Source organism: Ornithodoros turicata, chromosome 2 (assembly GCF_037126465.1).
Source record: "Ornithodoros turicata isolate Travis chromosome 2, ASM3712646v1, whole genome shotgun sequence".
NCBI lineage: Eukaryota > Metazoa > Arthropoda > Arachnida > Ixodida > Argasidae > Ornithodoros > Ornithodoros turicata.
In genome coordinates this window covers 24,579,021-24,605,286 of record NC_088202.1, presented here as the reverse complement: position 1 = coordinate 24,605,286, position 26,266 = coordinate 24,579,021, and the positions used below count along the sequence as shown (strand labels likewise).

Below are 26,266 nucleotides of genomic sequence, written 5' to 3'. Positions count from 1 at the left end.
GCAGTCCAGTCAGCTGTTCCGTACGGAAATGACATCCGAAAAGTTGAGTGCAGCAATCATATGGTCAAAAACTATACCAAAAAAGCTATTCAAGTTTGCTAAAGACACCAAGTCGTTTAATTCCCCCGCTGGCAAGTCAGCAAGAAAGATACTGTCGTCCGCAAATATCAAAGTTTTGAAGAACCTAGCTCGGTCTACTATAAGGCGTAACGCCCGACACAGTGACGCTATCAGCTCTCTCCGTCATCAACTGAAAAATGGCCCATACCACGTCTTTGACATGCATGACGGCTGTCCGCTTGAATACTGTCCCGTGAAATGGGGGCAAACTGTCGAACTACCGCAACGAACAGAAAAAGGGAGGCTATTGCTTCGCGCAAAAGTAATGCTGGAGCTACAGAAGGCTGTAGACACCTTTGCCGACAGATAAGACATGCTGCTCCTGGATGCAACAAGTAATGCTGCACAAACGTACATGAGCGTTGTTGTCCGCGCAGTTGGAGGGAAGCGAGTAGACTATGCTAAAGGCAGGGGATACGAACATCGATGTGAAATAGCATCACGGGTCCTATATGTAGACCATGCAGGAGTCATACAGGGTCATATACGGCCACATAGGAGTCATCCTTTGTCGACCAGATATGAGTCCCTGAAACCCTGAAACAAGTAAGCACGTGCAGAACGACCATATTAGCCCTCCTAGAACCGATATAACATTTTTACAGCTTAAAATAACTGATGTTCGATTCATTTTTGGAACATACATACAAGTCCATTATTGATCGACCAAACATCAAACATAAAATGATGCGCACATTTGGCTTATTGCAGTACTTGGCGTTTTTCAACCGTTCAGTTGTTGTTGTTGAAGGCCATCCAGCGATATTGCTTTGTCGCTCGATGGGTTTCCGGGTCTAATATCTCGGCCTGCAGCGGTGATATCGGGAGGCGGTTTTTTGTGACCAATTCCCGTTTCTTCCCCCTTCGCATGCATGCTCGTGGCTTGTGAGAAGTCATGAGAGTTGTCGAGATATTTGGAAATTCAAGGCCCACGTCGGTGCTTCCGACAACTCCAAAGTCCCGTAACTCTCGCCCCGTTTGTTGGATCGAGACCAAAATTTAGGTCCGAACAGGTCTGGAATAGCTCTACGATCGCTCAAATCACACCAGCAGCTGATCTCTAGTGGTTTATAAGTTGTAGGTGGAGACGCGTTAGTAACGCCGTTTTTTTCGAACTTCGGGGCCCCTTTTCGGAAATAAGCTCGCGTCGGACAAGTTTTATCTTTGGAGAGCATACTGTTATGAACGCGGTGCACGTCGTAAAATTTACCACACTTTTCCTTCCCTAGCGCTTCTCGAGCTATAGATTTCCGCGTTTACTGGTCTCCCAGTTCATGAGACCGACGCCTTTTTGTCCCAAAAACGTTCCTTTTGCTGCGACATGGTCGTGTTTCCCTTCGTTGTGACGGTCTCGATGTGCTCTTTCGAAGGGCGTTTGTCCCGTAGGCGCGCGACGTTCCATTCTCGCGATATTGCCTTAAGAGTATGACGAGGCGACCAGTCTGGCTAGCGCAACCCTGAAACCATGAAAACGCTTTTTCAGGTTCCAAGCCCGCGGCGGATGCGAATTTTCTTTTAATGGATAAATGCACTCGACATAGGCAACGCGTAGAAACTTGCGACACCTCTCTCCGTTTTCGAGAAAGGACACCGTGGCAACGGTGGCCTTCTTATACATAGGGCCCGGAGCATTTTTCTCGATATCGGGTTTTTGTTGGCGTAGAAAGGCGATTGAGGTCTCTTTTTGACCGGGAAAGCGCCCTCTTTCCGACAGTATTAGTCCGGTCCGCGCAACTTTCCGTTCTGTTGCCATAGTGCGAGGAGCGCCTGAACAGCTGGCGTGTTCCTTCCCTTCCACCGCCACCACATGGCGGGGCTCTGGCGTCCATTTCGCTTGCAAACTTCGTTGAGTTCGGACGCGTTTGTTCTTGCTCCCGTTGTTTCTGGTGCACCGAACAGCTGTGGATGTATTTTTGTGCTCTACAGCCCAACTGAAAAATACTATATCTAGATCCTATACATATGGTGTTATTGGATATAGGACCTGGTGGTGTAGGTACCAGAGGAGTTATAGGTTTTATAGGATCAATATAGGTATTATATGTATTACTCCTATGTATGTATTATATTCCTATGTAGGACCTGCGTCTCCTACATGATCTGTACACTGCGTGTATCAGAACACGGTATGAAATTTGGCTATGCCAGTAGTGTCATGTTTCGTGCTTTTCGTTCAGTATCCTTTCTAGCATGTGGGTTCCTCTTACTTTATGCTCTCAGTGTCATTATTACCCTTGTGATTCCTATTACCTTATCCTCTATCTGTCAGCTCACGCGTAGCTTCCTGGGGCTGTTAATATATCGTAGAGGAGGGGAACCACCGCGACGTAGGCCTAAATATGCGTTGCATGTACCGCATGTGAGGACGCGTGTACCTCTTAAATTGCAGAGGTGCATTTAAAAAAAAATGAATGTACCTCTTTGCCAAGCGGTACTTAACCATTACATATGCGTTACCTGGTTTAGAGTGTAGAGAGCAGGGCGTTTCCAATAACGCAGATTCATGTGCTCTGCGATGCTGCTACTAGAATATGCCGCACAACATAATTAAAGCAGCCAACAGGCAGGGACGACAGTCAACAGGACCACAGCTTTCCGACCAGCGTCAACAAAGCTGCGCCAAAGCTGTGGTCCCGTGAGTCTGTCATCCATGTCTGGTAGCTGCTTCAGTGTGTGTTCTATGGGTAGGGATACCAATCACCCCACTTCCTCACCTTGATACCGTTCACCTTCACGCAATGCGACACACAACCTTGGTAAAGTATCAAGTGCGCTACCTTTCCTACCAAAAACGCACAATCTGATCCGTCAAGAGCGAGCTGTTACTTTCATAAAATTCCTGTTCTTGAACGTTAATCATAAGATGAAGTGTAACGTCGATTATAATAGTCAACACTTCCCACAGTGGCAGTTGTACTACACCGAATGCAGACAATTAAAACTGTATAATTCTGGGGTAGATGCTCTGAAGTATTCCTCTTTTCCGGGATCCCTAATTGGCACGAAATATATTAGCATGGTCATGACAACTTCGGCTAATATGTTTTCTAAAAAGTTAATTGATTATGTTTGATGTATTTATATGCTACCCATATTCCCGTGACGCGTATTATGGTGACAACCATCTTTTGAGTGTTGCTTGTTCCTGCAATGATTCATTGTATGTCCTATTCTTGCATGATATTCATAGGAAGGCTGTAGCATTGAAAATTTAAAAAATAAGCAAATAAGCGGACATTCATTGGGACATTGGTACGCAAACAAATGCACTGCAAAACTCACCTTGATTGGAAATACTTCTAGCCGGTAGGCTTCAGGGATGTCATCGGCATCGGACGGCAGTTTCCAGGTCAAGTCAATGGTGCATGGGGTTGTACAGTACGCCTGAAAATTTCTTACGGAATGCAAAGCTGCGAAAAAAGCAGGATGAATAATCAGGTGTTGTGGACTACTTCAAAGTTCACAAAAATTGGACTTGATCAAGCGAAACCTCCTAGACTTCGCATTAGTTTCGACTATATATAGGGCATTGCATATTCAATCAGATAGCGCCGTACAGAACATGATATCAGACAAAAGTGATTCTAACGAACGGCAATTGTCCAACAGCTATAACACACAATGACACCACTTATAAATTCTGGAGAACATGTAATTGCTGTCAAGCAGGCTCTCTGCTCCACAGAGCTGGGGCTTACCGGGAGGAACTGCCTTGAAGCAGATAGACGCGTAGCCCCCAATGACTTTCTTATTCTCTACGTAGTCCTCGTTGAAGGCTACTACCCACACCCAGTAAAATTGAAGACGTTCTAAGTTCCGGGCAAGGAATTCAAGCTTCTGTGTCTCCGAAGAACCAGCACACTGGATATACGGTCTATCGTCGCACGACTTGACTTTGCAGACCTGATACTGGTATCCGTTGAGCGGACCGTTCGGTGTTTCTGGCGGTTCCCATTCCAGCTTCGTGCCATCCTCTGTGACCTCAGTCACCCTCAAGTTCCTTGGCACAGTAGGGCCTGTAAACGTGTTTCGTTTAATGTAAGGACAACATAATGCGCATTTTCCCCCACTGTAAAAAAACAACATCGTCTTCTTAAAAAATTTTCTAAATTTGTTGAAACTTGTCTGGAATATTTTACCTCGCAAACTTTTTGTGTAAGCGAAGGAAACATACACACAAAAAAAGAAACATCAAATATTGTGTTATTTAACAAACTTGGCGGGATTCCGTCGCAAAAAGTTGGAAGGGCTGTATCACTATGCGTATAACGCATGGTTTAACTCCGAACCACACCTTTGCATGTTGGCGAGAACTGTACTAAAGCAAAGAACTAAGTGGAGGGCCCTGGAAGACAATTCTCTCGCGGTTAGCATAACAAGCATTCACCACCACAAAACGCCTTGCTGCTCATATACACAGCACAAAGTGTGTTTCAGTGGCCATATAAGTAAAACACTACTTCCAAATTTCAGATTTTGCGGCACGCATACAAGTTGCCGTATTCGCTACATTTGTTCAGCAGTGGAGTTGCGCTCCCGCTACACTTTACGCTGGTGAATGAAAAAGTATTTCCCCTACAACTATGGGCAGCGGCGCACGTTTTTTCCCCTACCACTACATTTCTAAATATGGAACACGTGGAACGGAGAAATGAAAAAAAAAAAAAAGTAGGCGAAACGTATTTTTGTTCTTCTTGTTATTGCTTTCATTTACTTGTTAATCAGGCAGACTGATGTGACGGTCTTCCTCAATTTCGCTATATAACTCTCATAAACTAAGCGCAATCGGATATTTAGGGACATAAGTTGCGTCATTCTGCGCATTTGTTAACCTTTTTAGCTCTCGAACAACAACAGCAACACAAAGAGATATGCACTGTATAATATCGCAGGCGACGCATGGTGCGCTAGTATACGTCTAAAAGATGTCTAAATGTAGACTGTGAGAATGTCTATTAGACGTCTAACGAAGCAGCTCTATTGCTCCGTATCCGTCTCCTACCCTTCCCCTAGCTCGGCTAACGCTATGCTAAAATACAGCTAACACCCGGATACATTTACTTTTAGACTAAACGTCTAAAATGGGAGAGTACTTATGAATCCATTGAGCGGTCATATAGACATGTATTTTATCATAATGTGTAAAATTATATATAATTTACACAAAAATTTTCTCACTTTGTGGGTAGTGGCCCGTATGTTGGTTCATACAGTTATGTGTAGAGATGCAAATTTTCCGGAAATTTTGAATTACTCGAAGGAAATAAACACGTTTTCTGGGGGGGTTTTCTGAAAAATTGAAAAAAAAGGAAACAAAAGTGGTTACTGCTGAGTCGAAGCATTACCGGCCAAACCACAGCACACAATGTGGTAGAATCTTTAGTAATGCTCATCCTCTAGGCATAAATGCAGACCAGAGCATCCCATGAGACTGCTGTCTACTCAGCGATAGGTTATTAGAGCAACCCGTCCACTCCGACCAGAAGTCCGACATTATGTGAACGCGATGGCGATCGCTTGGAGCGGCCAGACGGAGCTCTAAGTTGGTGGTTGTTGGCGGATTAGAGACACCTAAGGCACTGTTGGCGGGTTGGAACACATTAAAGGCACGAAGATTTACATTTTTGAATCTTGTCGCCTGGACATTTTGGGCTATTTTTTCGGAGACGTCACGAAAGTGTTTCGCTCCTTTGTAGTCTCGGAGCGGGTTTAAAATTTTTATTCACAGAATATTGCGATCCCAGTGAAGACTTCTGAGGGACCTTTGGTCTCCCTTCAAATCCGCGTATTGATCTTTCGCGGTTGAGGGAGGCGAAAAGGAGCCGATCCTTCATATTTGGAGAGGGGCCCCTTGATAACGCGGTCCGCGCCTGGGTGGGCCGTGTCTTTGAACGCGCGGCCGATAACAAGGTCATCGGGACAGTACCGCTTCCGGTGCTGTTCCGGGAAGACCTTTTCTCGATCTTTGGCACTGGCAGTTCCGTGGGACTGCTTGTGTCGTTCAGCAAGGCGGGCGTAGGCGTAGTTCTTCGTTTTTTTTTTTTTTTTTTTTGGGGGGGGGGGGGCAATGCCGTGCTTTTTTCTTTTTTTATTTATTTGCAATCATGTGCAACGTGGATCAATTAGATCCGCAGAAATAAAAAAGCAAAAATCAGAGAAAAGTATTATTAGTGGTGAATAATGCTTTATTATTACACGGACTCCCCGTTGGTGTTATGACAGAAATAGTGGCAGTATTGGCGCAAAATGGGCTTGCCAATATGGGCAACCCATATTGGTCCAATATTGGCTGCCCACATTGGGCCAATATTGGCAATCTTGGCAACCCATATGGGTCCAATATTGGACTAATATTGGCGTGCTGCTTGGGTGGTAGCTGCAAGCAATGCCTCTGTCTGCGCGTCCATGCTCCAATTTTGATTGCTCGAAAGGCAACCAGTACTTTACACACACGTGAGGTGGAAGACGGCTGTGGGTAGCAGGAAGGAACGTTTCCGACACACACTGAAAATAGAAAAAGAAAATATGTGATATCACTATAAATGCTTTTATGTAAAAATGTTGGATGCAGCTTGTTAACTGCAGAACTGAAATTTATGCATTTTTTTTTTAAATTCAGGCACCATGCAAGCGTCGAGTATTTCCCTATCCATACACGTCGTATCGTACTTTACTTGTGGAGAAGCCATTTGACTCCCGACTGACTATTCATAAACGGTATCTTTTTCTGTACACTCGCATAGCACCACGGCAAAATTAGACAATGGGCGACATCAGGTAATCCCAGCGCTCGTTGAGTGGTGGAACGGATAGTAGACCACGCATTATTTTTGTTGACCCTTACACAACATAAATCATGGGCTGAAAGTCGAGAAATTTATGTAGTTTGCAGACCTTTTCCTGCTTTGATGTTACACCGAGTTACCAAGGTTCGAACCAGTGCTAAGCATTCTTGGATTGCTGAAGTCGAGATTACTAAGGACGTGACGTGACACATTATATTCTGTAAATCAAAATGCGCACGTGCTAAAAAGAAAATTGCGCGACGGAATCTGAAAAATAACCACTCTGACAGCCTGCACTTTCGTGGCGTCGATGATATAAATCTGATGCACTTAACACACCATCTGTAACTGAAGCACTTTGGCAACAAAGTATTTACAAGACGCTCACAGTAGCGTCAGATTAGCGAGCACATAGAAATCCAGCGATACTGAACAGCACAGTCAGAACATGAAAGGACTGATGTTCTGAGGCTGGAAAAACATAGAAGGGACAAGTACATACAAAGCCTCAATTTGCCTAAGAAATTAACCATGAAAGACGAAAGTCACTGAAAAGGCAATGGTTTTCGTTTACCTGAATGGGGATCGTAGCTTGAGCTCAGCTGAAGTGCCAACAAATGACTCACAGAACAGGAGCTGTATTCGTCACTTCCATTCCAAGACTATGCAAGCAGCTAAAAAATAATGAAGACATGAAACCAAGATGTACAATGTATCCAAACGACTGAATCTTAACACACACATAGGTCAATTCCAGATCTCCACATTGTTCGTCGCAACCACATTGAACAGACAGCATTTAACGTAATCAAACGACTGAATCTTATTAACACGCATGTAGTTCAGTCCCACACCCCTATCGTGTTGGTCACTCATATGCAACCGCATTCTGCAGAGAAACAAAACGATATTCAGCCGCTGTGCTCCACAACAAGCAGGCACAAATCTGAAGGAGAAGGACAACCACAAAAGAAAACTCACCCCTGAAACCTGACATCCAGAGAACAAAGGGGCATTGCCTTCCCAGTTCATCAGCGCTCGTTGATACGCTTAACGCCATCGTTCACTGCACTGTAAAAAAACTACCGTAAAATTTACGTATATTTTAATGGCAGCTATGTTGCCGGACTTTTCCCGTTAAAATTACGGCCACTTCGGAAGAAGTACTGCCGTTAAATTTACAGTAATTTTGATGTAACCAGAATGCTGTTTTTTTCCCGTGAAAATTACGGTGCCTTACAAAAAATGCAGCCGTAAAATTTACAGGGATTTTAATGGCAGCTATGTTGCCGGCTCTTTCTCGTAATTTTCACGTCCACCTGAGAGAGTCGGCTTTTGTTTGAAGTGTGGAGTGCATTAATTCCCACAAATTTGGGAACAGCACCGAAGGATGTGTCAGCAGCAAGTCATGCAGTAATGTGTGACACAAGTCACAGAGTACAGGACTGAGCATTTATTGTACATACAGAGAAATGGTGAAAAATCTGTGACATCTGTTGAATCTGCAGCGATCAAAAAAACATCTTAGAGTTGCAAAGTATATTAAGTAAGTGTATCTGGTTACCAAGTAAAACGTTCCCTTACACTTGTGCTGTTTTCGACACAATCTCCAGAACTTCTTCATAGGTTCTGGCTTTGTTCTTCAGCTTGCTGCCCCTGCAGAGCTGATCCACAGTATACCCCTGTAAGAAAGAAAATGCAGGATATGTAGTACGACAGTTTCTACCATTCGAATGCAGGTCCACATGCACACACCTCCGCACATTACACATTCAGTATGGTGGCACTAGTACAGGCACCTTCATGGTGCTGGCTGAGTACTTTCCAATACAAGCGAAGAAATACCTTAAGGTTTTATACTGTTCATAAAGACCTTCACTCATACTGGGATAGTACATATATCGATTTAAATATTGTTAGATATTGATGATTTCATGTGGAGTGATTGTGCGAAGACGCAATGATCTTACAGTGTTTGTGATTATAGATGTAGCCTAAAATTGTAAAAACAAATAATAGAAATTGTAGAAACAAATAATATGTTTGGTTATGAAATAAGCACGCTTCACTCGTATAATCACAAATGTCACTGAGATTATTCCAGGAAATACATGCCAAGCAATTCAACAGGTAGTTCCAATTACAAAATATGTCTTAAATGAAAGAATCAGCAACACCATCAGTGAAGCAAGTACAAATTTTTACTTTTGATGACTAGTGACACGGGTGATGTATGCAGGAATGAGATGGTTAGTTTATGGAAAATCACTGCACCAATCTCACCATGCACCAGAGAATTGCGTGCTTGTGTTTTGTTATAAAATATGTACCACATAAATTCGCTGCACCCTAATGTCCTTCATACTGACACATGCACGTCCCGCACCTGTACTACTCATCACCGAAAAAAAAGGGAGAGAAAGCACACAATTTCCATGTTGAATCTAACACTGATTTCTTTGTTCCGCACACAAATCATGATTAGAGCTACCTCCCCGTTTGCCTCGCATCCATTTTACCCACTAATCATTTTAAAACAGCATACTGCAATTGTGTCGCACCAGTATAATATTTTGTGATCAAAATGGGCTTTCTGTACAACTCAGTTTTTAGGCTATAGTCATAACAAAGAAACAATTTTGTAATGCTTCTTGCATTCTGGATGAATACATACTAGCAGCAGCACAGCATCACGGTGCACCAGCGTACAAAGGGCACCACACTTTCTTACTGCTAGGGAGAAACAGAAGCTGGGTGATTTCACACAGGATCAGGCAGGGTGGTCTGGTCAACCTCTCCAATTTTTTCTTTCAAACATATATTAAAGCCTCGTCCCTAGGAAGCATACTGGCGCTGAAAGTAGTTGAAAATAATTGGTGGTTATTTTTTAATGAATCATCATTCAGATGTGGGCATTTCGACCATTGCACTTCGTACGCAGTTCAACGCCACATATCTTCATATCTATTTGACATATTAAGCTGAATTTGTTTTCAAGTGTTGTGTCAGGTGGGTAGCACTGCGTCCTATGCTCTGAGAATCCTAAGGTTTGCCTCTGAGGAGATAAAAAATCGCAAAGTTGCCTCATTTGTAAAATGTGATACGTTTTGATAACCTCACAACTCGGCCCCCCTTGTGATGCTTGAAAATGATCTGCATCATTTTGTTTGTTTCGAAATGATCTTTCTCCGCATAGCGATTACATCGTATTGCGAATTGCACCCCAACGGTCTTTTTGTGAATGGTATCTACGGAAAATGCGTATACTCGACATCGCACATCCCATATATTCCCACTCGTAAACTCACAAACGTTCTCCATGACGACTCAAAACAGCACATAAAAAAAATTGCTTCAGACATGGTCGAAATTACGTTGCGAATGACATTGACTTACGAACGTAACTTCGACCATCCCTGAAGCAAATTTTTGTGTGTGCTGTTTTGAGTCTTCTCGGAGAATGTTCGTGAGTAAAATGAACGATGTCACGAGTGGGAATATATGGGATACACGCTGTCGAATTTACGCATTTCTTGTGGACACCCTTCATAAAAGGACTGTTGGGGCCGTTGCCATAATTCGCAATGCAATGTACTCGTTATGCGAGGAAAGGGCATTTCGAGACGAACGCAATGATGGACGCAGTGGATAATTTTCCAGTATCACAAACGGGGGACGAGTTATGAGGTTCCCAAAACGTACAAACTTTTACAAATGAAGCAACTTTGCGATTTTTTGCTCATCAAAGATGCACCTTCTTACAATCTGCAGAACTTCGTATGCAGTGCTACCCACCCCAGGCAATACACGGAAAACAAATTCAGCTAAATATGTCAAATAGTTATGAAGATACTTGGCGTCAAACTGCATAGAAAGCGCAATGGTCGAAATGCTCACATCTGAATGATAGTACATTAAAAAATAACCACCAATTATTTTCAACTACTTTCAGCGCCAATATACCTCCTAGAACAAGGCTTTAAAATATGTTTGAAAGAAAAAAAATGAAGAGGTCGTCCGGACCACTCTGTCTGATCCGGTGTGGTCACCCAGCTTTCAATATATTAAGATATGGAGCTACACGTACTAGCCAGCCACCAGTAGCTTTACTCAACGACTTTGGTTCTGACAAAAAATAAGGAGAGGGACACCGAACATTATCCGCCATGCTATGCACTTATTGCCGCAAATTCGAAGTGGGTAAGAAGGCACAATTTCAATTGCAAAGGAATGCTAATGTTCAAGGGTGGACAAGCAGTCTGCCAACCCAACAAAATACCCTAATTCCATGTGAAGTTATAAGGGACAGCAGCTCCTTATGTTCTACCTTTCGAGACATTGGTGTGACATTTAAGTTATGAACACAACAAGCATGTGTTACAGTCACTAAAGAACAGCAGTACAAACGGCTAAATGAAATAAGCCGGAATAATATCAGTTTCTAGTTGAAATGTGCTCCTGCAGAGTGAAGGATTGAAATGATAAAGTGATGCAATGCCGATTGATGATAAAAAATGAAATACTCACTCAGTGTCACGAGAAGCCATGCAAAAGAGATGCCCCCTCCTGGATCTTCTTCCAGAAAGTGATCCAAGGCCAAGGGTGTCTTGGATGCCTTTCCACACAACTTGGTCAGGAAGGATGGTGTGCCCAGAAGTGACTATCTCTGCTGGAACAGATTGGAACCAAACAAATTATGCAGGGTCAAGCACACATTAAACATGTTCAACAATCATGACATCGTTCAAGTAACACCACATTGACAAGTCATACGCATATGAAGCACATGATATGTCATATACGCATGTTCTTAGATCTTTTCACCTAGAATACAAAATTTACAGCAGAGCGGTTTAGCATTCAGTACCTTGGAGCACTGAAGTATGCAAAGAAGTAAATCTAACACATCAGCGAGATAATATACCTCCAGGTTATATCAGTGGGCTTCTTTTAGCCGGCAGCAGCTTCAAGTAACGGTGACTGGAAATAGTACACAGGATCATTTCCCTTTTCGCATACAATAAGGCAAAAGTATGTGTCTTCTGGGAGTACCTCAGGCAAAATTTTTTTTCACTGGTACCAGTTGAACTGTGTTATCGAACAGGGACCAGTGCAACCGGTTCCAGCTCAACTGGTACCAGTTGGGACAACTGGTCTCTGTTCGATAACACAGTTCACCCAGTCCCAGTTGCAACTGGTCCCAGCTGAGACTGGGACCAGAAATCAGTTGGGCCAACTGGTACCAGTTGTGACTAGGACCAGCCAGAAACCAGTTGGCCCAACTGGTTTCTGGCCAGTCCCAATCTGAACTGGTTTCTAACCGGTCGCAGTCTCGACTGGAGCTGGTTGCAAACCTAATTGTTGAACTGGGACCAGTTGAAGTGGTTTGACTTACAGTGGCCTGCTCGGACAGAGGCTAGCTGGTAGGCAACCAGTGCCACTTCGCAGGATCGCTGTTCCCAGCAACGACAGATCCAAAGAACTGCAATGCAAAATTACATTTTATTTGTAATCAAACATTGCACATATTCTAATGTACATGTAGCGTAACTATAATGTAATTAAACAAAAGCAGTAGAGGAACTACAGAGTTACATGGAATAGATAATATTTTATGGCTGATGGGTCCCTTGCTCGACTACCTTGTGGTCATCTTGAATCATTCAACAAAGTATGTGAGATGTTCTTAATAGCACACGATGGATCGACATTTTTCTTTGAGCCCAAGCAGCTTAAGGTTTCTGGAAAGTTGAAAAGGCACAAGTAAATATGCATTCAATTGCAACATGTAATTAGAGTGTGCAGTTAATTTGAGCAGTCGTGGCCCCAAAAAGCACGCAAATCTCTCAACATTTCTGTTGTGGAGTAGTTGGACATATGAACTAAGAGATTCGCCGGCTTTCGGGGGCAATGAGTACTACTCATTGCCCCCGGATTCGCCGGCATAAAAGCCGGCGAAGCTCTTAGGTCTACGCTAGCTCGAGAACAGCCGTGGTGTGAAGCATCTAAAACACGAGCATGAACGAAGAAATACAAAGACAAAAACACGAGAATGAAACAAGTTGCTGGTAACGTTAACTAGCTACTCGTACATGTTACTCCTAAAACGGCATGCACTTACAGGTGCCACGAACCTGACGCGGAACAAAGAGATGAGGTTCTAGTAGAAGTAATATTTCTAAATGGTGCACAAGGGAAAAACACTTAAGCATAGTACTCACGATAATGCGGTATCCACAGTTGTAGTCCAGCTGTAATCCTATAACACCCGCGCCCGCCCGGCCGCTGGCGCTCATTGTACTGTCGCACTGTCGTGACTTACAGACAAATCCTTTCGATTATAAAACCAACGCCTGTGTCACACATCACGCTAATAACGAGCAAAAAAGCGTTGTACAGGCAAGCCGCTAAGCAAGCGACCGTTGCACAGTGAACGCATCATTCATCACGGGAGCACGAACGCACAAAATACAAATATAAGAATTCCAAAATAACATTCGTTAACGCTAATGAAGTTTTCCAAAAATTGAAATATTATTCTTTTCTACTAATAAAATTACTTTAACTTCGCCTTGCAATCTTTATATTAACATGTCATGGCAGTGAAACCGAAACTTCCCCCAAACATGTAAACAGTTCGAACTGGCACCACCTCACTTCCAGTTGCTCACCAGACCAACTTCAACTGGTACCATCTAATGAAATACAATGCATACCAACACTGTGCCACCATATGCATGTATACATGTACAGCAATCGGCCATTTATTAAAATTCACTGTTCCCAGCAAGCGTAGCACAATGTCAGATACTGGAATCTAATGTGAAAGTGTGGCAGACTTCCGTAATATCTACAGTCATTTGACCGTAATCAGGATTACGTGCACACTACTGTCTTATTTACGTGATAACAGTCATAATAACGGCATATTTCATTGGTGCCGTATTAATTACACTACTTCGACCGTATTTCCAATTACAGTAGCATACCTGTTCTTTTTACGACAAAAAATATATTTTGACCGTAAAATTTACGGCAATTTTTTACAGTGTGCATTGGACAGGACGGTAGAACTACCTCGTTGACCAAAAGATTGGAAGAAAAAATACCAGCGACTCTGTGCAAGAAATACTTACTAAACGTCAAAACACTTCCTGTAGCCAGAGTGGGCTCCCAGCAACCAACCGAGCGCGAGCGAACAAGTAGCGTTACGAGGCCAAGTGAGGTCGGCAAAAGAAAATTTCATGGAATTCTTTATTGCCAAAGGAAAGGCCGGAATGATCCTCTGCGACTTGACTAGTGGGCCACATTATAAATAAGCATAACCGATCACGGTATATGCACGATAGAATAAGTGCAAAATATAATTGTTTTTTGTTTGTTTTTTTGTGCACACAGAGGTGCTTCCACACCGTCATTCGCTCACCTCCCTCGCTCATATACTGATGCATTCATAACTTCTATAAGTAAGCATTTACAGTGAAATTCTAGCAGTTCTTCGGTACCTTGGGATGCGACCCCCTTATCGGTGTTTCCTACTAAGAACCCGAAGGCCACACCTGTGATCTGCCCGCCCAGCCTTGTTGGTTCGGTTCTTTGATGCTCAAAACGGGCAACTCTTCCGGCATAGAACTGGATTTCGAGGGAAGTGAGCGAAAAAGCACGCTCGTAATTTCCTTTTTTGTTGTTGTCATTTTTCATGACGTACAGAACAGATGTGCGAGAGGGCAATGTTTGTGTGACATCATGATTGTACTTAGCATTAACGAGTATAATACGCTATGTGGCCATGAGATGGCGCCCAGGCACGCAGCAGGCACAAAACTCCCAAACGATCGCGCAAAGGATCGAACGGACAGAGCGGCGCGAAACGTGAACGCGTTTATGAGAAATCGGTTCGTGCTTTCAATCATGAGCTCGAGCTTATTTTTAAATTTTTATGTGTGTTCGTGTACTCGATATGCGAAAGCATATGGAAAGATTTCGGAATAAGGAATAAGGATTTCGCTGCCACGGCATGTGTCGCAGAAGCCAAGAAAGCAAGAATCTGACGACTGTTGACAGACGCACATGGATATGACGTACTTTGCTGTTACAACAATATGTCAGATGCGGTGTTGATGGCAACGACACAGAGGACACAATTACCACAATAAGTGCACACACATTCCTCTCTGCATGGGCTGCGGCTAACCCCTTCCCAGTAAACCACAAACATCTATCGGACGTACCAGAAAAATCCAAACGTCTACATCCAAAAGCAACGTCTCATCGATGTCCATCGTACGTACAGAATGTGCGTTAGAAAAGTTGGATGTCTAAGGAACGTATACTGCGACCTGATTTCAGACGTCTAGTGTGCATCCATTGTTATGTGCATTGAACGTCTGATATATGTTGTACACATAAAGATGTCTGGCGTCGAGAATGGGAAAGGTTGTTTCTAGTTTGATCGGCAGTGCGAAAACGAGCGCCCACACTCTAAATCCTGTGACGGGCACGTGCCGGTTCGAAAAGTTCCCTCAGACAGCACAGCCGGTACACAACCGTAACCGTCCGGAAATAGCCGTAACAGTTTTGAAATAGCAGGCACAAGTCTCCCGATCGATAAATTTGAGCAGGTATACAAAGCCGTCACATCGGCATCCAACAGCTGAATAATATGTGTGCCTCATGTCTCGTGTGCTTGTTGAAGAATCCGTGTGCCGGCTAATTACGTGTGGTTTCGTTGCGGCGAACTACGTTGCTCCGCGCACCGCCGATGAGAAGTGACATGGCATCGCGTATTCTTCCAAAGTGCATTCTTTGCTTTGTCGCCTTCCCGTCCGTTGTCAGAGCTGCAACCTCTCCGTTGAGACGGATGACAACCGCACTTTTCAGTATAGGTCCAATGTTTAGTGAAGTACAAGAAACGTGGGTCAACCTATTTGTGATGCATCGTACAACGCCTGTGTTTTACTGTTGTTTAACTGTCATAGTATGTTCTGTTGCAGGCGGTGGACGCATTACAAATGGCGGCGGGAGAGATCGGCTACATGGGTGAAGCGACGTTGTACATTACAAGTGAGGCTAATTGTATTGTTTCATTCTAGGTGACCGTGGGACTGTGTCGACTCCAAGAAAGTGAGTTGCAAAACGGTCTAGTGTTCCAGCATTCACGTTGGAAGACTGCCAACCTGCTGCTACTCACTTCGGTTTCTTTACAGGTTATTTGTTGTCTCAACGGTCACACATAGCAAAATTGCCACTGCTTCTTACATCGAAGCGTGTCTGGTGGAACTTTTTGCTTGGACTATTGGTCGTCGACCATTTCGTGTGAGGAACTATCGTGTTCGTCACTAAGGATGACCTTGATTGAGTTTTGCAGTGCCTGGTGCATCGGATAGGTTGTGTGTCCGTGCAATTTGTATGTGTTGGAATCAGTGAACTGTGTGTGGATGCAATTTAAAGGTACGTACAAGCCAATAAAGCCAGCAACGTGATACCAGCAACGTGATTTGGACAAGCATTCGATCATCTATAGTACGTCTTTTCAACGTAATCTCGATATATCTGGATATCCATTGGACATACTAAACGTCCCAGCTGAACCATCCTCTGGATGTCTAAAGGATATTTGTGATTTACTGGGTTTCGGTCCTAATGAATAAAACTTTGTTCAGCTGAGCTTGATGCCTGGATAGCAGCTTGGAAATGCTGGTATGCCTCACGTATGGACCGAGTCATGTAGCGTTTTGTTCTGCTGTCTTTTGATACTCCTACTCGCGCTTGCACATCTCTGGATTCAGGGCTTTGAACCGTATACTCGAAGTCGTCTTCTGTAGATTATTCCAAGGCTGGGTTGACGTGCTCCTGGCGAAGTGAGTGGCCTTGGAACGAATCTGGTGGAGCCCACGCGCTCTTTTCCAGCCGAAGTTTCTTTGACTCACGCACCATATATCTTGTAGCTTCTGGAATTGCGTCGAGGATCTTCTTTTCTGCCGTTGACGTGGGGAGGAGTATTAAAATCCGGCAGCGCTCTTGGAAGGACGTGATTGCTTCGTAAGAGGTTCCCATGTTGTATGTCCATTCGTTGCACTCCTTGCAATCACTTCGCTTGATGTACCAGGAACCACAATCCCAAAAGTAGTCTCGATTTGGCGACCTGCCGTTTTGGTCAGCTTTTGCTGTATTTAGGAGTTCTTTCGGTTTAGCGTATGCTTCTACGGACTTCCTTTTCGTCCTAGTGCCGTGACGTTGATTCGTTCCGATGATACGAATACATCAATTTCTTCAACTGCATCGCGTAAATGCATAAATGAGCCTTCCTCAGAGCCATCTGCCTCGTTGCCAGCGTTCCAGTAGGTTGTGGCTCGCTCACCTTCGAGCTAAAATATTGGAAACTGTTCCTGCACACGTGGTCGGTGGTGGTTGCACTGCTCTTGCTTCCTCAGGTGAAAGCAGTTTCTTCACGGCTGCGACAGAAATTTCGGACACAGAGCGGAAATCCTTTTTGTGGAGTACTTTCGTCTTATGAATGTCACGATAGTCAGTACAATATACACGGGCCGTGCTCTACACCAAGGATGCCATAATCCCAGAACGCAAGGGCTATACTTCCCAACACCAGTCAAGGGGCAAACAACATGTTTTTGCGTGGGTAACAACAGGATTAATGAAAAAGAACCTGAGAGGGCAATGCACGAAACCTCACAAACAAGGCGTGCCTTAATCATTTATGTTTTCATCACCACACCGGAAACAAGTCGTAAAAACTGTGTGTGTGAGTGTGTGTTAATCATTTGGCTCGGCTCCGCACACTTCACGTTGATTTGCCCATGCTAAGCCTACTGATCGTTGATTGGTTGACCATAGCTCCGCCCCTTTATGGCAATAACTTGGTTCCACCCACTTCACGCTGAATGGTGCATGCTGATCGCTGACTGGTGAGCTCTGCTCCTTTGTGCTAAATAACCGGCTCTGCTGATTGGTCGGTTCTAAACCTACTGATCACTCTCCACATTTTCCAGACTTCTACGCCCTCTGATTGGCCGTCCCCATTCTAAGCCTACCGATTGGCCTTCGCTGGCCTATTCTAAGCCCACTGATAGGCCGACTAAGCCTGCTGAACATAGCCTGCACTAGCGGCCGCCAGACATCACCATTGGCAGCAGCTCCATTGCGGCTCTGTCTCAGATGTCCAAACTTACCTTGTTATAGTGCCACCTGATGCCGCAGCTCTTTACTAGCTCTGCCTACTTGATGCTGATTGGTCCGTTCTAAGCCTACTGACCCAGACTTGTAAGCCAGACCATGGTAAGCCTACCGATTGGCCCCTCACACTGATTGGTCCATTCTAAGCCTACTGAACAGTGATTGGCTGGCATGCAATTGTCTCTCCTAAGCCGGTCCGGTACCAGGCAGCGGCTTCAGACAAGAAATCACAAATGTTGAGTTCAACCTTTATTTGGTACAGCAGCCTCCTGGTCCAGCTGCATCAGAGAGATCATTGGTCTATAATTCTATCCGGTCATCTCTTGTGCTTATTGCTAGCGGGTCACTCAGCTCCCTCTGTACACTCCAACTGTTATTGGTTCATGTAACTGCAAGTGGTCCGCTCATTGGCCCATCTGACTGCTTATTGGTTCTAGTCCAGGGGTGCCGAAGTGGCGGCCCGCGTGGTGTTGCCATGCGGCCCGCAAGCCCCGAGCAAAAAAAAAAAATAAATAAATAAAAAATAAATGAAATCGTTCCAAGCTTCATGAATGGCCGTGGCGTTGTACTGGGCGTTTTCTGGGCTCTGTACTCGTGCAGCTTGTCTTGCATTGGTTAGTGATGGAAAACTGTCGCCATTTATCTGTTATAGCCGGTGACTCTCTAAATAAGAGCCGACCGTCGCCGTTTGGTACATAACAGCGAAGATGACGAAAGTAACACCGAGACTGACAGGGAAGCATCGAACGTTAGACTTTTAATCATAATCAAACTTTAATCATATTAGTCATATTGTTATATGATTAAAGGTTGAAATTTCGACGTTCCCTGTCTAGGTCTCTGTGTTACTTTCATTGTCTTCACTGATGACTCTCTAAACCCGGCCCCAGCGTAATAAAGTTGTTGTTTCAGCCCCTGCATGGCTAATTTTTACTTGATTGATGTTACCAAACTTCCTAGGAAAATTTCTGAGCAAATCCTATACATGGCTGATTTGTAATATTGGGCTTCAATGCCACCAGAAACGGATGAGCTCAGCAGTTTTGGTGATCTCCCGAGTGAATCCGAGCAAAGACTCTTCGAGTTCGGGATACTTGAAACGGGGCTGTTTTGGTCTCCGTCTTCTGCAGCTGTGGACAACGTTCCTGATGACTTAGAAATAGAACTGATTGACCTGTAGTGCGACGTACCAATATAGCACAAATTCGGTGAAGTGCGGCTTCGTTTTATTCTTACGTTGGACTTAAGTATCCGAAGATACATATGTTGTCGCAGAGAAACCTATTCATGTTCGGTACAACAGTTGTTTAATAATATGATAATAATCCATGGCTTTACGTCGCAAGACAGCTGTATCAACACTGGATTGCGAGAAGGTGTTTTCTGTGAACCTCAATAAGTGAAAGTTACGCTCACAACTCACAAACAACTGCGCAATCACTTCCGCCTGATGTTGACGGAATAGTTAAACACAAGAGGTGCCAAGTTTCCTCAGCACACAGCAAGTAAAAAGGGTTGTTGACCATGTGATTCAACAATGCCAACATATACATTTTACTCGGTATAGCACATAATCCCACTCGTAATGCAATGTCAACTGCCGAAATAAATTGACACCGAAAATCCGTGGAAATGAGCCCTTGGCTCCGCCTCTTTTTTGAGGGCTCTAGTTTGAGCGCAAGACTGTGAAGAAACGTTACATTGACACACCATACGAGGGGTGGAAGGGGTGTTGATCATGTAATTCAACAATGCCAACATATACATTTTATGTCACCGTAAGTTCTGTGTTGCGTCATCTATATCAGGAACAGGCTACCCCAAACCCGTGGTATGCGGCCCGCGTAGCTCCTCCATGGCTCAATGTGGCCCGTGGGCACGTATGAGTTCGGCACCCCTGTTCTAGTCGATCACACATCTTTCGAGCTCCCTCATAGACTGCAACTCCGATTGGTCCGTCTCACTGCAACTGGTCCATTGAACTGCAAGCCACTCATTGGTCACTCACCTCTAGATGAGATAAGTTGAGCCACGGTTATTGGAACTTTCTACTCAGTTGGTTCACATTTCTATCCGGACACTTCAAACGTCTCTTGCGCTCATTGCTAGCCCGTCACTCAGCTCCCTCGGTAAATGCCAACTGCTATTGGTTCGTCTAACTACAAGTGGTCTGCTCATTAGCCCATCTGACTGCAAGCCTCGCATTGGTCGCTAACGGCCACTCATGGCCGCTCATCTCTAGAGCTCCTTAAAAGGCTCCAACTGCGACTGGTCACTTCCACTCATCGCTAGACCCAACTGCTATTCGTCCGTCGACCTGCAAGCCACTCATTGGTCACTCCCTCGAATCTCAAAATAAGATAATGTAAGTTTAACTGTGGGATATTGGAACACAGATAAATTTAGCGAGGGTCATATCCCAGTAAACAATAGACATCTAGGAGATGCCCACCTGATATCCCAAATTGGATGTTTGGATATCCCATGGATAATTGCAGAGAGCCCGTAGACGTCGCATGTACGTCCTGGCGACTATGGTTTGTCCCACTTTTTCCACATTCCACGGACGTCAACTTCGGGATATTTGAATATTTATAGGATGTTCTCAAATTTGCACATATTGCTATAAATGTGTTCTTTGAGAAATGTGCTATATACTATGCAATGGGGTGCCACACATTCTCATAAGATATGTAAAAATGTTTTATTTCAAGGCTACATTATGGCTAGGTTTTTTGCGCTATAAGCATATTGTAGTGCGGTAAATGGCAGCCTAGAAGCCTTTCGGCCCTAATCCAAGACGAATGCAGACCGCGCGTTCATAAATGTGCTTTCGCATTTCACCATATAAGACGCAGGCTCCGTTTCTGGCCCCTCCACCGCGTACGCGGATTTCAACAGATGGTACCCGAACGAACATATACTGAAATACAAATTGTTGGAGTACGTTCATCAAGTATAGCGTGTCGTATGACGTTTGCAACGGTGACAACGTCTTTGCAGTTAGCTTGTGAGTCTGCAAACGACGCCAGCGTATACCTGTGAACGTTCCTGGCACCTCATCCTGACAAATATCGTGTTTTTAACTTAAGCTACTGTGTATAATGTGATTACTTGGTAAATAAGGTAGTAAACCCAAAAATTTTCTTTCTTGCTTACGTCATGCCACTGGGGGTCACGTCCCCTAGATGTCTCCGAAAAATAATGCGCACTTGCTCCTTTCTTTTTACATCTATGAGATGTCCCAGGCATATAGAAAGTAAGATATTTTTGAAAGTCACATTGTGGACGTACAGGTAACGTCGCATAGACGTGGCGGTCATATGCGACGTGTGCGACCTTTGTGGGACGTACCTCGGATATTTCTGGTTTACTGGGATGCTGATGGGCTCCAACTGCTCATTGGCCCATCTGACTGCACGACTATCACTGGTCACGCCCCCTTCCGGTTGCACACTCGTTCACAATGAAACTTTTTCACAACGTTTCTACACATCCTCTGACGGCGCCGAAGGAGGTTCCCTACATATACCATAGATGGCGCCACTTGTATACCCGTGCCCTCTTTGCAATGAAGGCTGAGGTTGCCGATCATGTTTCGCTGGACAGCTGCGACACGAGTGTGAAAAGGTCCATTCTAACTGCAAGCCACTCATATCTACCCAACTGGTTCATACTTCTAAAAGCCAGCGTTTGAAGGCTGAACAACACAAAACAGCTTACATCAACATGCCGCCTCGGGGTCGGGTTACATCGGGTCGCCTCCTCCTGCTGTTCACACTGCTCATAGCCACAGTTGCTAATGGGAAATGAAAAAAACGTGTTCAGGGTAGGGTGTACACGTCTCAAAACACACTCTATCCACCTACACCAGTAAAGTTGGCTTCACCTGGTTGCATGCATGCGTTAGGTGAAGCTCAGCCTTGGGAACAGTTTAGGATCGTTTTTTCTCGTAGTGTGTGCTTTAACAGTTCAACATAAAAATTGATTTCAATGTTTACCAAGCAGAATGGCAAAGAAAATCCTCAAGTGGTGTTATGGAGTGAAGCGCGTTCATTCTTAAAATCCTAAGAACGAATTTTGTCGCAGATACGTCCCCACAACAAAAAACATTTCGACGTGTATTAAATAGAGCGCAAAAAAACTCATCATGATGCTAAGCAGCGAAGCCCGTATGCGTTCAAAATAAAAGAGCTGAGCAGGAAGAAGCACATGATTGGGAAAACATTGATAGTTGATGCTGTGCAGAGAAGCTCGTCCGAGAGAAATACGGTTTGATTGCTCAAGAAACCCTGTACATCTGTGAAGCTTAGAATCGTTTTTGTTTTAGACAGTGTGCGTTGCACTTCAACAAAAACGAAGCAGACAAAATGAAGCAGAATGACAAAGCAACAATGACAGACACCAACCCCAAACTGTGGAAGCTTTGATATAGAACAGATGGCTCGAACACGTTGTGGCATGCAGTCGGCTCATCCTCAAGGTGTCCCAGTTACTCAGAAAACATGACTTTCAACTGTAGGAGTATGCGGAAACAAGCGAGCATTGATATAAAACAGATGGCCCCAACGTATTGGGGCACGAACCAAGAGGGGTGCATTTCGCGCCTGTGTTCCGGCTATCTAGTTTTCTGTGCGGCTGGTATTCACCACGGTAAGTTGAGCTATTCTTTGTCGACATCGGGGTAGATATGTGAACATAGAAGGCGCGCGACATTTTGGTGTGTCTATATCGGCGCATGTCGAGCCTGTGTGTAGCTACGGCGTGTGAGGTGTGCGCGGGCATGGAAAATCTCGTCAGCTGTCCACGCGCCCGAAATTCGTGTTTCCCTGCCCTGCTGTACCGCGTCGCACGACAAGTTTGTGAATCTATATGCGTCATGTTTGTAAATGTGATGGCCTTAGGGTGACCCCATTTTTCCTGAGATGAATCTGTTCATAATGCGAGGAGTATTGCATCATCCTAAATTTATATTTCTATATTTGTGCTTCCAGTAGTGCCCTGTTTAGAAGGAACGTGGAGATCCGAATATACACTGGCTATATTTGCACAGGATGTTCTGGGAGAGCTCTGAAGGCAATCTGAAATTGTGTTTCTTCATACTCAGCCTGGATTAAGTCTTCTTTTTAAGATTGAGTATGTGCGAAGCTTCACTGCATAGTGATCGCTTCATAATCATAGTGAAGCTTCACTGCATAGTAAACCAAAATTGGTTGGTGCTATGCCATAGCACCAACCAATTTCGGTTTACTCGATCGCTTTGTTTAATAAGTGTTGGAGCGTCAGTGAGAGAAACAATCTTGAGCCTCACCACATAGCATCACTATGCTTTGTTCTTCTGCTTGGTTTAATTAATTTCTTATGTTGAAGTGCAACGCACACTGTCTAAAAAAATGATTCTAAGCTTCGCAGCTCTACACGGTTTCTTGATCAATCAAACTGATTTTCTCTCAAACGAGCTCCTCTGCACAGCATCAACTATTGATGTTTTCCCGATCATGTGCTTCTTCCTGCTGAGCTTTTTTATTTCGAACGCGTGCGGGCTTCGGTGCTTAGCATCACCATAAGTTTCTTGCGCTCCGTTTATTACACATTGAAATGTTTTTGTTGTGGAGACGTATCTGTGACAAAATTCGTTCTTAAAAGAGCATGGAAATGATCAGAATCAAATATGACGGAAGAAGCACGTGCTATTTTGCGTGACAGTTTATGAAGGTAGTATGTTCATATCAAGCGGTGAAAAATATATATTTCAAATGATTTCCATGCTCCTTTAAGCCTTTAAGAATGAACGCGCTTCACTCCATAACATCGTTTGTTGATTTTCTTTGCCATTCTGCTATGTAAACATTGAAATCAATTTTATGTTGAACTGCAAAGCACACACTACGAGAAAAAAAACGATCCTAAACTGATCCCAGGTAGGCTTCACCTAATGCACGTATGCAACCAGGTGAAGCCAACTTTACTCAGGTAGATAGATAGAGTACATTAGAGTAGAGATACATCGTACTCTGAACACGTTTTTTAATTTGCCATTAGCAACGGTGGTTATGAGCAGTGTGAACAGCAGGAGGCGCCGGCATCTTGATGTAAGGTGTTTTGCGTTGTTCAGCCTTCCAACGCTGGCTTTTAGAAGTATGAACCAGTTGGGTAGAAACGAGTGGCTTGCAGTTAGAATGGACCTTTTTTACACTCGCGTCGCAGGTGTCCAGTGAAACACGGTCGCCAGCCTCAGCCTTGTTTGCAAAGAGGGCGCAGGTATACAACGGGCGCCATCTATTGTATATGTAGGGAACCTTCTTCGGCGCCGTCAGAGGATGTGTAAAAACGTTCTGAAAAGGTTTCATTGTGAGCCAGTGAGCAGCCAGATGGGGACATAACCAATGGGAGGCTTGCAGTCAGATGGGCCAATGAGCAGTTCGAGGCCACCAGCGTATGAGCCCCGCTAAACTTATCTATGTTCCAAGGTCCCACAGTTAAACTTATATTATTTATATAGAGATTAGAGGGAGTGACCAATGAGTGGCTTGCTCTTCGACGGACCAATAGCAGTTCGGTCTAGCGATGAGTGGAAGTGACCTATCGCAGTTGGAGCCTCTTAAGGAGCTCTAGAAATGAGTTGCCATGAGTGGGCGTGAGTGACCAATGAGAGGCTTGCAGTCAGATGGGCCAATGAGCAGACCACTTGCAGTTAGATGAACCAATAGCAGTTGGCATCTACTGAGATAGCTGAGTAACTGGCCAGCAATGAGTGCAAGAGATGTTTGAAGTGACCTGATAGAAATGTGAACCAATTGAGTAGAAAGCTCCAACAACCCTGGCTAACCTTATCTCATCTAGAGGTGAGTGACCAATGAGTGGCTTGCAGTTCAATGGACCAATACCAGTTGGGTGAGTGACCGCTTGCAGTTAGACGGACCAGTCGGAGTCTATGAGGGAGCTCTAGAGATGTCTGACCGACTAGAACCACTAAGCAGCTGAGTGAGCGATCACGTGCAGTCAGATGGGCCAATGAGCGGACCACTTGCAGTTAGATGAACCAATAACAGTTGGAGTCTAGCGAGGCAGCTGAGTGACTGGCTATCAATGAGCACAAGAGATGGCCGGATAGAAGTATAGACCAATGATCTCTCTGATGCAGCTGGACCAGGAAGCTGTTGTACCAAATAAAGGTGAAATCAACAATTGCCATGTCTTATCTGAAGCCGCTGCCTGGTGCCGGATCGGCTTAGGAGCGACAAACGCATGCCAGCCAATCACTGTTCAGTAGGCTTAGAATGGACCAATCAGTGTGAAGGGCCAATCGGTAGGTTTACCATGGTCTGGCTTACAAGTCTGGATCAGTAGGCTTAGAACGGATCAATCAGCATTAAGTAGGCAGAGCTAGTAAACAGTTGCACCTCCAGGTGGCACTCTAATGAGGTAAGTTTGGACATCTGAGATAGAGCCGCAATGGAGCTGCTGCCAATGGTGACATATGGCGGCCACTAGTGCAGGCTATGTTCAGCAGGCTTAGTCGGCCTATCATTGGGCATAGAACGGGCGAGCGAGGGCCAAACGGTAGGCTTAGAATGGGGACGGCCAATCAGAGGGCGTAGAAGTCTGGAAAATGTGGAGAGTGAACAGTAGTCTTAGAATGGACCAATCAGCAAAGCCGGTTCATTAGCACAAAGGAGCAGAGCTCACCAATCAGCGATCAGCATGCACCATTCAGTGTGAAGTGGGCGGAACCAAGTTATTAGCATAAAGAGGCGGAGCTATATAATCAACGATTAGTAGGCTTAGCATGGGCCAATCAACGTGAAGTGTGCGGAGCCAAGCAAAATAATTAGCTGAAAGAGGTGGAGCTACGATCGGCCAATCAACGATCAGTAGGCTCAGCACGGGCCAATCAACATGAAGTAGGCGTTGCCAAGCCAGCTCATTAGCATAAACGGTGGAGCTACGATTGAGCTACACTGGTGGAGCTACACTCTGCGATCAGTAGGCTTAGCATGGGCCAATCAACGTTAAGTCGACGGAGCTAATGGCAACCACTCAGATGGCTTAGAATTGGCTTGTGTTGGATTAGAACTGGATTTCGGCTTAGAATAGGATTAGAATTCGATTAGAAAGAAGTGGTTCTTGTTAGCCAATGAGCGGACCACTTGCAGTTAGATGAACCA

The 26,266-nt window shown here is 44.5% G+C and overlaps 1 protein-coding gene across 1 annotated transcript in view; it reads right to left on the bottom strand.

The window, feature by feature from the left end:
* Nucleotides 1-26,266, bottom strand: part of LOC135385245 (fibronectin-like) — a 92,083-nt gene that overhangs the window by 43,800 nt on the left and 22,017 nt on the right. Inside the window, exons 5-6 of the mRNA XM_064614449.1 lie at nt 3,819-4,136; nt 3,403-3,530 (exon numbers count right to left, since the gene is read on the bottom strand). Coding sequence (XP_064470519.1) covers nt 3,403-3,530; nt 3,819-4,136 — 446 coding nt within the window. The remainder of the gene's footprint in view (nt 1-3,402; nt 3,531-3,818; nt 4,137-26,266) is intronic.